Genomic DNA, 13,749 nt, shown 5'->3' on the forward strand with positions numbered 1-13,749 from the left:
GTCTCTCTTTCACATACTTCGTCAAAACTTTGTCTACAAAGAAGTGTGGATTGGGGATTTATTTCTAGAACTGTGTTAAAACACTTTGTGTAGATATTTGTTTATGAAGCTATGTCGAGTAGGTGTCATGGTTACTGTCATCTCTAAGGTTCATTCTGCTTGTCCCTTCACTCTTCCTATGTGTCCTCTGCTTGTCTGGTCTCTGCTTTCCATTTCCTCTAGTTTGGGAATGGATCTATAAGTCTCATGTTCTGTGTTGGTGCTTTGGCAGAGTAGCCTGGTGCCTGGATAGTTAAGAAATGAGCTGATCAACAGTAGTGTTAGAATGGAACAAGCTTAGCTGTTCCTTGTACCTCATGTTAAACATAATGAGTTTAGAGGATTATGACTCTGTGTAACGATTGGAATCTGCTAGACAGGACATCTGTTTTACTTTTTACTGATTAATTTGGTGTAGAAATAGCATCTTTTTTTGCAGTATGAAAATTATTTTGTATTCTAGCTTTCAGTGGTAGCTTATTTTCTGAAATGTGCTTTTTAGAATAGCATGTTAGTATAAAATTATCTTAATAGGACTGGATACTCTTTATTAGTCTGAAAATATTTGTTTTTTAACTGTGATAAAAGTTTCTGGGAACATTTGAATTTTCATTTATTCTGGACAGCATTAGAATTGTTTAGTATATGCAAATATTTTTCCTTTGGTTTTGTTTCCTAGGTTGCACGTTTTCAAAAAATTCCTAATGCTGAAAATGAGACAATGATTCCGGTATTGACATCAAAAAAAGCAAGTGAATTACCAGTCAGTGAAGTTGCAAGCATTCTCCAAGTAAGTTCTTGGTGGGGAGGAAGGGAGTGTATAGTAGAATGAGCCACTTAGCTAAGTGCTATCCAGTAGAATTCTCTGTTCCGCAGGTGTGTGTGGCTAGTGGTTGCCTGATAGGATGGTGCAGCTCTGGATCATTAGTGTTCCCAGAAACTGTTAGTGCTGTGTGAGGATTAGTTGGATTAGGAAAGTGATCAATTTAATTATAACATAAGTGGAGTTAGGAGTTTTATCCTTTTTTATGTTTCCTACTGTAAAAGCTAAATATAAGTTCGGAACTGCAAATAAATTTTTGCTTATGTAATTTAGTCTCTTCCTAGTTTTTCACAGTCTAATGAAACATGAGGAAAAGAATATTTAAAATTTTCTCTTCAGAATTCACATAATTTAATAATGCATTAAAAACATTGCATAACCCCCCTTTTTTTGTAAAGGTTTTTTTGGGGCGGGTTGTATTTATACTCTGTTTTAAAGCCACTTACTTTAAATATATTTAGGTATCGCAAGACTCTGTTATTGACCTCTATTATAAAGCTTTTGGTCAGAGAAACTACTTCAGAGATGCACGTAATTTCATTCTATTTGATAGTTTCAAATAACAAGTCAGGAGAGGTAGTGACTGAAGAATGTAGGTGGTGTTTGAGGACTTAACTTCATTATTTTCAGTAATTTAGGAACCACAGATTTTCTTCTTGGAATAAATGTACAGTCTAAGAACAAAAGGTAATACCAACCTCAGTTTTGATAGGCTCAGAGTACAGGAAAGATGCATAATCTTTTGGAGAAACTAATTTTAGAAGACAGTAAGACAACAGTGGGAACCAAGAAAACTAGTTAAAATGTACTTACAATTTGCTTTCTGTACATTGTCACTGGTTTGTGTTACTCCTCTTTCCACATAAAAATCATAATTTTTTGTTTATTAATCTAGTTGCTTATCTTAACATTTTTTTATTGAGATATAATTTATATAGACTACAGTGTACTCATTAAATATACAATTTGCATTTTGGCAAATATAGCCGTCATCACAATGAAGATGTAGAAAATTTTCATCACTCTAAATAGATTCCACGTGTTTTTTGTAGCTAATCCTTCTATTGCTCTTGGCCCCAGGCAGTCACTGATACGCTTTGTCCCCATAGATGAATTTTGACTGTCACAGAAGTTCCTGTAAATATGACCATACCTATGTACTTTTTCTGTGTTTTCTCCTTTGTTTTCTGCTAATATTTTCAGTAACTTGTATATATAAAATCTCATAGGCTGATCTTCAGAATGGTCTAAACAAATGTGAAGTAAGTCATAGGAGAGCCTTCCATGGCTGGAATGAGTTTGATATCAGTGAAGATGAGCCACTATGGAAGAAGTATATTTCTCAGGTATATTTTTATTTTCTCATGCTGTGTACTTTACATGTATTTTTGTTAATGTATTTTTTGACTTTTGTGAAGTTATTTATGGAGAAAGAAAATAATATTAAAATTTTTTTTTTTTACTTAATTTGTTTCATTTGTTAGAGTTTACTCTTCGGTTGGAATTTCTATAATTTTTAGTGTGTAAATCTTTAAGGGCTTATATCACATGGAGGTGATATAGTGGTTTCCTTTGGAAGTGTCTTATATATATTTTTTATTATAGAAATGTTAGTATTTTTTAAAGTAATATGACTAGTTTAGAAAATTAGCAAAAGGCAATCCAGACTGCCTGGTTACAAATTCCACCTTTCTTTATTACTATTAATAGCTTGTGTGTCCCTTATTATCCTCTGAGTGTTAACTAGAAAATGGAGATAATAATCTTAGGAGATAGTAGCTATCAATAGAAAATAGCTATTTTTAATTATTAGGTTGGTGAAAAAGTAATTGCGGTTTCAGACTGTGAATATCAAATCATTATAACTAGGCTCAAACACATCTTTATTAATCAAAATAGGAACTATTGCAATCAACACATTTTTTCAATGAGAAATAAGTTTGTTTATTCTTGTAACATAAAAATCTATGCTTTGGGATATGACAAACTCTTGGAAAGCATTTTCTCCTTCCTGCTGGTTGTGGAAGCATTTGTCCTTCAAAAACTTGTTGAGATGCCTGAAGAAGTGGTCGTCAGTTGATGAGTGGTCAGGTGAATATGGTGGATGAGGCAAAATTTTGTAGCCTAATTTGTTCAACTTTTGAAGTGTTGGTTGTGCACTGTGAGGTCGGGTGTTGTGCAGAAAAATTGGGCCCTTTCTTTTGACAGATGCTGGCTTTAGGCTTAGTAGTTTTTGGTGTGTCTCATGGATTTGCTGAGCATACTTCTCAGATGTAATGGTTTTGCCAGGATTCAGAAAGCTATCGTGAATGATACCTTTAGCAGACCAACAAACAGTGACCATGACCTTTTTTTGATCCGAGTTTGGCTTTGGGAAGTGCTTTGGAGTTTCTTGTGGCTTCCCTGGTGGTTTCTTCTTGGTCCATCACTGAGCTGATTGTTGCCAGTTGTCATATAAAATCCACTTTTTGTTACACATCACAGTCGGATCAAGAAATGCTTTGTTTTCATTGCATAAAAAAGAGAAGACGACACTTAAAAATGATGATTTTTTGATTTGCTGTCAGCTCATGAGGCACCCACTTATGGAGTTTTTTCACCTTTTCAATTTGCTTCAAATGCTGAATGACCATAGAATGGTCAGTGTTGAGTTCTTTGGCAATTTCTTGTGTAGGATCACCTTCAATGATCCTCTCAATTGGTCGTTGTCAACTTCTGATGACCAGTCACTGCACTCCTCACCTTCAAGGCTCTTGTCTCCTTTGCAAAACTTCTTAATCCACCACTGCACTGTACATTCATTAGCAGTTCTTGGGTCAAATGCATCATTGATGTTGTGAGCTATCTCCGCTGCTTTACATTTTGAACTCAAGAAAATTGCTCGAATTTGCTTTTTGTCTAACATCTCATTTCCCTAGTCTAAAATAAACATAAATAGCAAGTAATAAGTCATTAGCAAAAAAACAAAGTGAGAAATGTGCATTAAAATGATGTATAACATAACCACATTTATTTAAGAATGTATTCCAATATCAAATGGCAAAGTTAAGCAGTGCAAAACCGCAGTTACTTTTGCACCAACCTATTATATTTTATTAATATCGTAATCTTTTCAGAAAGATTTGCTGTAGGGTTTTTCTTACCTTGATAATAAGCATGTTAGTGAAAAGCTACAAACTTCCTGTGGCCAATTTTTAGCTAGTAGAGTTAGTTTTGTCAAACAGATTCTTTTTAGTAAAGAAACTTTGTAATGCCTTCTAATCTTTAGATTCTTTTTTTTACAAAATCTATGTTTAACTTTTCTATGGGGCCTTGCTTGTTAATGAACCAAAATTTACCCTGTTGTTAAATGAATTTGTCTAAAGTAGAAAAACTGAATTTTTAGGGACGAACTTTGTGTCCATCTTGTTTTTAATGGAATATTTTTTTATGTATTTTTGTATGCTCACCTTTACCGTATTTCCGCATCATCCAGAACTTCAGGAAGTTTATTCTGGATTTACAAATTACAGTGATTTGACTTATCACTGGGTAATATGATTTAATGTTTTACTTTCTTGATCCTGTTTCAAAGTCAGAGTACTTGCATCATGGTATTGCTGTGAGAATGAAATGAAATAGTGCTTGTAATATAGTTAAGTAATAATTAGCATCAATTATTAATGCTATAATTAGCATTAAATATCAGTTGTTAATCATAAAGCACTGAGTGACTCTTCATTCCTCTACATTGAACAGCGTCTTTGTTGTTCTACAGACATTTGTCTAGAGCCTGCCATCTATCAGGTAGTGTCCTTAGTACCACGGCACAGCTTTTTTTAGGGGCACATGAAATGATCGTGGACCTTGCTTTCAGAGTGTGATAATAACAGCTAACGTTGGCGGGTTTTATAGTCTACACAGTGCTTTAATATACGTTCTTGGTTAATCCTTACACAGTTTTTAGTACAAGGTAGTATTTTAGTAGATGAAGCACCTCTGGGGCTTAAAAAATCAAGGAATTGGATTCAAACACAGGTATTCTGACTCAGTTTGTGTGTGGTTTGTAAACCCTGAACCACATTGCAGATGTAGTTTTATTTTGTTAGAGCAGTTATTTTCAGTCCTCTGTGCATTAGAGTGACTTGGGGGAATGCTTTAAAAATGCTAAAGCCTGGGTCCTGTGCCCAGAGATTCTGGTTTGTTTGCTGTGGTGTGAATGTGGACATTTGCTGGAAGTCCTTCACAAGATTCTGATGTGAAGCAGAGTTGTAAACGCTGTGCCAGGGAATGGAACCATAAAGGAAGTAGGAGGTGGTGGTGTCTAATTTCAGAGTTAATGATATCCAGAGGCTGAGGCTATCCGCTATGATGGATTCTTTGCAAAGTGACCTTGCAGCTTTGACAGCTATTGGCAGCGTTTCATCAGAGGAAGGCAATCCAGCAGCAGAGCTCTGATGTTTAACTGGATGTCCAACTGGAAGGATTTGGGGTTGTTCTGATGCTTGTTTGTTTTAAGAGCTTCTTGATTGAGTTGGTGCTGTGGTTTTTATTTCTTTAGATACTGTTGTCTCTGCTAGCTAGATGTCAGGGAAACCAGTGTTGGGAAAATATTCAGCTTCTTCTGTGGCGAGGATCTTACTGTATGCTCTTAGTTGCACTGGTGGGTGGGATCTGGTTGTTCCTGTGGTGGGTGAGTCAACCACAGAATTGTAATTTATGTCCATTTACTTAAAATACAGGATTGATGAGAGTGTTTGAAGTTCATAATTTAGGTATTCTAACCAGTGCTTAATATAAATCTTTATCTTAAAAGTCATTTTCCATTTATTCTAGACCCAATAGAAATTCAGAACAGCTTATTGGTTAAATTAATAAGTACTAAAAATACATGTGTATTCTAAGAATTGGTCAATTCTTAGTTTTACATAATAATGCTGTGATATTGTTTTCTTTTTTTAAGGCTTTTGTTGGATGGTATACAACTATCATTCATGCAAAACTGTTGAATTGCTATTTGTTTTCACTTTCAGTTTAAAAATCCCCTTATTATGCTGCTTCTGGCTTCTGCAGTCATCAGTGTTTTAATGCATCAGTTTGATGATGCTGTCAGTATCACTGTGGTAAGAAAAATATATGTATTTTTAAATTGGTAGTTAATTGTATAAATTAGGATTGGCTTTTATTTTAGAAAATGAATTGAGGGATGCCTTATTGTTTTCTTCAGGTTTGCTTTTTTTTTAGATTCTGGTTTTAGTTGCAGTGATCTCAAGTAATGTTCAAGGGTTTGTGATTGGCACCCTTGGAAATTATTTAACAACCTGATAATTTCATAGATGTGAAACATTTTATAATAATTTTCCAATTAAATATTTACTTTCTTTTACTTTCCAATTGAGAGTATGTTTGACTAGTTGTGAACTGAAGCCTAACATTTTTGAAATTAAAAATATTTAACAATGCACTGTATATTTACTATGTAAGATTTTGTTCTCTCCAGCTAGGTTATTCTAGTTTTCATCTTTTTTTTTTCTTGCCCCTCTGTTTCATTGTAGTATAAAATTTTATAGTAAGTCTAAGCATTGATTAAAGCAAGTGTGTTTTGCTTAACTGCACAGGAGAAATGAACACAGAGCTTCAAAGTCTCCAGCTTTTGCTTGTGGACTCCTGGGAGTCTATGAGATTCTTTTAGGGAGCATGTGAGGCCAGAACTACTTTCATAAAGCTAAAACGTTATTTGTCTTTTTGCTATAGACATTTGCATTAATGGAGCAAAAGTGATGTGGGTAAAACCATTAGAGCTTCGGTCTGAATCAAGATAGTGGCACCCATCTAGTAAACTGTTTAGTACTTACTGTTTTCTTTCACTGTTTCTCTTAGTAATGTTTTCGATAAAACAGTAAAAATTAATTTTACTGAATTTTGATCCTTAAGTATATACCTTTTTATTGTTCTTTGTGATGAAATACGAAGTACTCATTGACGTATGGGGATTGTCCCAAGGAAAGGTTGTGTGCTGAAGTGAACTAGCCTTTTACTCCAAAGAATGACTGATACACAAACTGTGGTTATTAAGACTTGAATAATTGGCATACCTTTTTTTGAAAGTGAGTGAAATAACCTTTCACTACAAGAGAAACAACTGACAGAATTTGTTACCAATAGTAAAATTCAAGCTTTCAGTAGTAACTAGAACTTTGCAAAATTTTTATGCAGGATAGCTCCCCTATTTTAAGACCTTATTCTAATGAGATCAGTAGGGATTTCAGTGAATGTGATTTTTTTTTTAACAGTTATAAAATGTGTCAACACTTGGAAGATTTGAATAACCCAGTGAATCAGCCTTTTCTAAATGACCTGTGCATGATGATACAAAATATTCATTCACAATAGTAAGGAGACTGATTCTAATGTAACAGACTATGAAAAGTTCACTGATCTAGTTTTAGAGTCTACATTGCACATTACTTTTAAAGTTACTAGCAGTTGTCTAATTTTGGTGTAGTAGCTAAGAATAAAAACCACGATTATTTGAAAAGGCTTTTAAAATAAACTCCTCCCTTTCCAACAGTATCTGTATGAGGTTGAATTTTTTTCATATGCTTTAGCCAAATTAACATATGTCAGTAAATTAAATGCAGAAGCAGATAGGAGAATGGAAGAACCCAAATGAATTTCTTGGCCAACCCAGTATTAAAGCGGACACCAACGATAGAAAAATTGAAAGCACTGCCACTTTTCTCACAATTTTGGGGAGGGATATATTTTTCATAGGGCTTCCCTGGTGGCTCAGTGGTAAGGCATCTGCCTGCCTATTCAGGAGACATGAGTTTCATCCTTGAGTTGGAAAGATCCTCTGAAGAAGGAAATGATAACCCACTCCAGTATTCTTGCTGGAAGTTCCATGGACAGAGGAGCCTGGTTGGCTACAATCTGTGGGATTGCAAAAGAGTTTTTCATAAAAAATATTGTACGTGTTAACATGTAATGGGCTTACGTTTTTTAGTAAGTTAAAACCCAGTAATTAAAGAAGTATTTAATATGGTAAATATCAGTAGCTATTAGTCACATAAACAAAAGCTGGCCCTCAGTTTGTAAAGGGATCCTGAGATCAAAGGGTTTAAGAAACAATCCTGGGGAGGCAGACTCCTGTCAGCTGTGGGTTTTTCCACCCCTAGGCCTCAAGGCAGAATTGTGAGTCCTTCCCTGGCTCTCCTGTGCTTAGTGTCTGGTGTCTTGGGGCTGCAGAGTCAGAAAAATAAAATATGATTTAATAATTATTTCAGAAGTTGCAGTGTCTGATTTAAAAAACTTGTTTCTTTGTTTTGTTTAGGCAATACTTATCGTTGTTACGGTCGCCTTCGTTCAGGTGAGTACGTCTATTTTGATAACATCATAAAATGGTATTTTAGTTAATTGCTTCAAAACATCAAGTTGGTTTATGTTAAAATGTGTAATTATTGGGGGATGGGTATGTTCAGAATAATTTGCTCTGTGTTTTTGAAATAATTTCAGAAACAGTAACTCTTAAAGGAAGTTTGTGGAACCAACACGACTGCTTTGATATAGACAGTGGCATGAAGAAAATCTAGTTTTCTATTTGATGGTGTTTCTATTTAAAGTTAACTGAAGCAGATGGAAACAAAAAGTACAGAAATAGAAATAAAATCCAGCAATACTCTTTTAAATGTTTTCCAGTTAAAAAATTGGGTCAGGGTTCAGACTCCTTTTCATCCATGGAAGGGATGTTCTGATCTGGATCGAACTCCCCCATTCAGCACAGGCACTGAGACAGTAAAGAAAATATATGAAAAGGAACCCTGTTTAAAAAAATTAATGTGAATATTGTAGAGATAATGTCTGAATTTCTATTGACTAGTGGAGAAGGCAATGGCACCCCACTCCAGTGTTCTTGTCTGGAGAATCCCAGGGACCAGGGAGCCTGGTGGGCTGCCGTCTATGGGGTTGCACAGAGTTGGACACGACTGAAGCGACTTTAGCAGCAGCAGCAGCAGCAGTGTAGACATAAATAAAAACATGGGCTTAGTTTTATGTTTCTTTAAATATCTAATAACTTCTGCAGGTTTTAGAACAATGTTGGCAGGCGTCATTTGATGGTTAAAAATTTGAAGCATCGTTAATAAGACTAGAAGAATTATTCTAGTTTAAGGAAAACTGTAATGTGTCATTTGAAGTTCATGTTTATAATCGAAAGAGCATATTTTAAGTGGCTGTGGTTATTTTCGCATCTGTGATATATTCCTTGGATATTTCCTGTCATCATGCAGGTGTCCTGTGATAATCTCTAATTTAGTAATTTGTTTTATAGCCACCCAGTGTAAAAATGCCGGTTGGAATCAGATTATCTGCAACAGCTTTGTGAGTTGCTTTAGTACACCATCAGGGATCCTGTATCTAGGAAATGCTCTTTTATGTTTTAACATAAACATTACCTTAAGGCAGGTTGAGGGCTAGTTTAGCAGAGGTCATTCCAGGCTGGGTCTCATTCATGGTCATTTGCATGGTATGACCGACCCATTGGACCAGTAGCTGGAATGCTTTTGCGTCACTAGTAGTGCTACAGACGTGTGGAGTGGCTTGCTTCATAAGAATTCTTACAGAATTATCATTTTGTATGGAAGACCTTATGGGCTTACCTGGTGACTCACTGGTAGAGAATATGCCTGCCAATGCAGGAGATGCAGGGTTTGATCTCTGGGTTGGAAAGATCCCCTGGAGAAGGAAATGACAACCCACTCCAGTAGTCTTGCCTGAGAAATCCCATGGAGGAGCCTGGGGGGCTGCAGTCCATGGGATTGCAGAAGAGTTGGACATGACTTAGTGACTAAACAACAACAACATCAAAGACCTTAGTAGCTTGGTAAATAACTCCTACCCTCAAAAAAAAGTTCCACAAAATGACGATTTTAACATTGTATGGACTTTGACCAAAAATGGTGTTGCACACCTTAAATCTTAATGACTGAAACCATCTGCCAAGTATCTTTATGATAGGTCCGTTTGAAGGAAAACTCAAGAACAAATTGAAACATTTATGAAAAGCCCAGTTTCAGATTGGTAGTTCTGATTTTTTTATACAGATGTGAGCCTTTTCCCCAAATGTGCTTATGACAGAACAAAATATTCTACAAGTGACAATTAAAAATCCTCTCTACAAGGGTCTTATTTACTCTCTGTTGAACTTACATTAGTGCTTTGTCAGAAAACTGTCAGAAATCTTTCAGAAAGTCTTCATTTTTTAGTATTATTTATATTTGTGTTTTTACCTATATTTTAGAAGAGTGCTTTTTATAGTCTTTTAATGTTTATATGTGACTCCACTATCCTTTCTAATCTCCATTTCCCATCCCTGTTATACCTCCTTGCAGCCATAAAAATAGCTAATTGTTCTGTATAATTACATATTGATGCTGCCTTTACAGTAAATTTAAAATTTAACTTTTAGGTGTTCATTTGAGATGGCTGTCAAGTTTTTGGTGGTATGTTGAAGGATCATTTTGATATAGTGATATCTTTGTAGTTGTAGGGAGTAAAGGCTAAGATGTTTAAAGAGGGAGGTAAAGATAGGGCAGCTTTTATGTCTTACATGACTAGAATCTAGGACTGGTGAGTATTTTCTAGCCTTTTATGGAATTTTTGGAAAACTTCTAAATTCCTTAATATCCTTAGTATAGTTAGGGGAGGGATGTCTGCAATTTTTTTCTAAATTGAGGTATAGTTAACATACAATATTGTTAGTTTCAGGTGCCCTACATAGTGATTTGATACTTGTATGCCTTATGAAGTGATCACCGTGATAAGTCTAGCAACCATCTGTCCCCATACAAAATTATAATGTTCCTTATGCTGTATATTGCACTGGGTGTCTTGTGATTTTTATATTTACAGATTTACCTTACTCTCACATTTGTTCCTCTTGCCTTAGTAGTAAAGACAGATTTATTTCTAAGTTATTCTTATATAACTTTGCATTTTCTATTTGAAAATGTTTGTGATGAATGTGCAGTTTTGATTAGTGCTAGCACTGCAGTCATTTCAGAACTCCCCCCACCCCAACTTTCACCTCCATTACTCTCCCTACTCCTTCTCCTCCCTTTTTAACCTTAGATCAAAAGGTTGGTGTACTTAGTGCAGAATGAGACAAAAATAGCAGTGATGTTGCATGGAGTGAGACAGTCCATGGAAGTTGGACTGAACAGTATAGTGTGTTGAAGGATGTCTCTGACTCTCAGCTGTGATTATATGGATGGAGGAAGACTGAGCCTCACAGAGTTAGGGCTCCTGACAATTTCCCCTTTGGGTGATTCAGAGTCTTGGGAAACATGTCTCTTGGGGTAGGGCAGCCATGTCTCCTTGTTTAATTCATGTTTCTCCTACACAGACTTATTTCACAAACCTTTACAGTTGCCATGGGCGTGAATCTTCAGTGCCAGTGTATTTGCATTTAATTGTCTGACTTCCTTGGTCATTAAACACTGAAAGTAAAATTATCTTAATTATGAGGCTCAGTAATCTTAACTTTTAATGACTGAAAATTATATACTCTTTGGTTACACTAGTATTAGTTTTCTTCACTTTCTTATCAGTAACTTGACCGTAGGTTTGTACACTGAATATTGAAATATAGAGTTGAGAATATTTAATTATAAAAGATTGTTTGGTCACTATAATTTAACATTATTTAATAAAGGGCAAGTGCTTTTGCATGGGAGTATAAGTAAACAAAAGATAAAAATTTGGAGAAATGTTAAAATAATGGTTTAGGTAAATGTTTAAGTCTAACATAGCATATGTTCTTAAGAATGTGCTTATTGTGTTTCTTTATAAATATTTTTCCTAATATTCTTTTTTTTTTTAAATAGGAATATCGTTCAGAAAAATCTCTTGAAGAACTAAATAAACTTATGCCACCAGAATGCCATTGGTATGATCCTTGTTTCTGATAATGGATTTCTACTCTTAAAAGTAGAAATTAAATGTGACTAGTACAATATACCTTGTGGCCCAAGATGGTCTGAACATAAGGTAGAAGCCATTAATCTGACATGAAAAATTCATGCTCTATTCATTATAGCAAGTTGTACTATTAAAACTTTTGTTACTTCTAATTTTATTTAGATTATTGAGACATGGATTTATTCAGCAGATAACTTTTGTATGTGACTGTGTGATAATGCAATGTATTTTTCCCAGGCAAGCCCACTAGAAGGAATTTCTTAAAGTAAGTGGTCTTGCTTGCTTTCTTCAGCTGTGGCTATTTCTATTTTATGTTACAGTGTGCGTGAAGGAAAATTGGAGCATACACTTGCACGAGACTTAGTTCCAGGTGATACAGTTTGCCTTTCAGTTGGGGACAGGGTTCCTGCTGACTTGCGCTTGTTTGAGGTGAGTTTGATGTCCTAGTCTGTTCGAGCAGCTCTAACAAACTACCACAGAGATAGATTTACTTCTTACAGTTCTGGCACCTGGAAGTCCCAGATCAAGGGGACCAGCATGGTTGCATCCCGGTGAGGACCCTCCTCCTCGTTCCTTGCTGGTGCCTTCTTGCTGTGTCCTCATATGGTGCAAGGGGCTAAAAAATATATCCAGACGAACCTATAATTCAAGAAGATACATGCACCTCTGTGTTCATAGCAGCACTGTTCACAATAGCCAAGACATGGAATCAACCTAAATGTCCTAATCCATTCCATATCCACAGGAATGGATAGGTATTTGTTTACAATGAAAGTACATATATACAATAAAATACTACTCAGCCATGAAAAAGAATGAAATAATGCCATTTGCAGCAAAAAGAAAGATATGTAACCCCATGTGATATTGCTTATATGTGGAATTTAAAATATGCCACAAATGAACCTATCTTTGAAATAAACAGACTCAAACATAGGAAACATACTTGTATTTGCCAAGGGCATGGGGTTTAGGGAAGGGATGGAACAGGAGGTTGGGGTTAGCAGATGTAAACTATGATACATAGAATGAGTAAACAACAGGGTCCTACTGTATAGCACAGGGAACTATATTCAGTGTCCTGTGATAAATCGTAATGGAAAAGAATAGGAAAAACAATAGAATGTATAACTGAATCACTGTTGTATAGCAGAAATGAAAACAACATTAAAATCAACTGTATTGTTGTTCAGTCACTAAATTGTGTCTGACTTTTTGTGACGCCATGGACTGAAGCATCGCAGGCTTCCCTGTCCTTCACTATCTCCTAGAGTTTGCTGAAACTCATGTCCATTGAGTTGGTGATGCCATCCAACCATCTCATCCTCTGTCTCCCCCTTCACCTCTTGCCCCAGTCGTTCCCAGCATCAGAATCGTTTTCAGTGAGTTGCTCTTCACATAAGTTGGCCAAAGTATTGGAGCTTCAGCTTCAGCATAAGTCCTTCTAATGAATATTCAGGGTTGATTTCCTTCAGGATTGACTGGTTTGATCTTAACTGTTCTTTGAAATCAACTATACTATTTTTTTTGGGTTCTGAAATCACTGCAGATGGTGACTGCAGCCATGAAATGAAAAGATGCTTACTCCTTGGAAGGAAAGTTCTGGCCAACCTAGATAGCATATTAAAAAGCAGAGACATTACTTTGCCAACAAAGGTCCGTCTAGTCAAGGCTGTGGTTTTTCCAGTGGTCATGTATGGATGTGAGAGTTGGACTGTGAAGAAAGCTGAGCACCGAAGAATTGATGCTTTTGAACTGTGGTGTTGGAGAAGACTCTTGAGAGTCCCTTAGACTGCGAGGAGATCCAACCAGTCCATTCTAAAGGAGATCAGTCCTCGGTGTTCATTGGAAGGACTGATGCTGAAGCTGAAACTCCAATACTTTGGCCACCTCATGCAAAGAGTTGACTCATTTGAAAAGACCCTGATGCT

The 13,749-nt window shown here is 35.8% G+C and overlaps 1 protein-coding gene across 13 annotated transcripts in view; it reads left to right on the forward strand.

The window, feature by feature from the left end:
* ATP2C1 (ATPase secretory pathway Ca2+ transporting 1) overlaps positions 1–13,749 on the forward strand; it is a 155,113-nt gene that overhangs the window by 75,933 nt on the left and 65,431 nt on the right. For all 13 annotated transcript variants that reach the window (XR_015143403.1, XR_015143424.1, XR_015143454.1 and 10 more), the window contains 6 exons: positions 719–829; positions 2,092–2,208; positions 5,875–5,964; positions 8,175–8,210; positions 11,725–11,786; positions 12,139–12,247. Coding sequence is in view for 9 of the 13 variants with exons in the window: in XM_086343712.1 (XP_086199838.1) it covers positions 719–829; positions 2,092–2,208; positions 5,875–5,964; positions 8,175–8,210; positions 11,725–11,786; positions 12,139–12,247 (525 nt within the window). In the remaining 4 variants the exon portion in view is untranslated. The remainder of the gene's footprint in view (positions 1–718; positions 830–2,091; positions 2,209–5,874; positions 5,965–8,174; positions 8,211–11,724; positions 11,787–12,138; positions 12,248–13,749) is intronic.

Source organism: Bos grunniens, chromosome 1 (assembly GCF_055505025.1).
Source record: "Bos grunniens cultivar Pamir isolate PY7600 chromosome 1, Bosgru_T2T1.0, whole genome shotgun sequence".
NCBI classification, from domain to species: domain Eukaryota; kingdom Metazoa; phylum Chordata; class Mammalia; order Artiodactyla; family Bovidae; genus Bos; species Bos grunniens.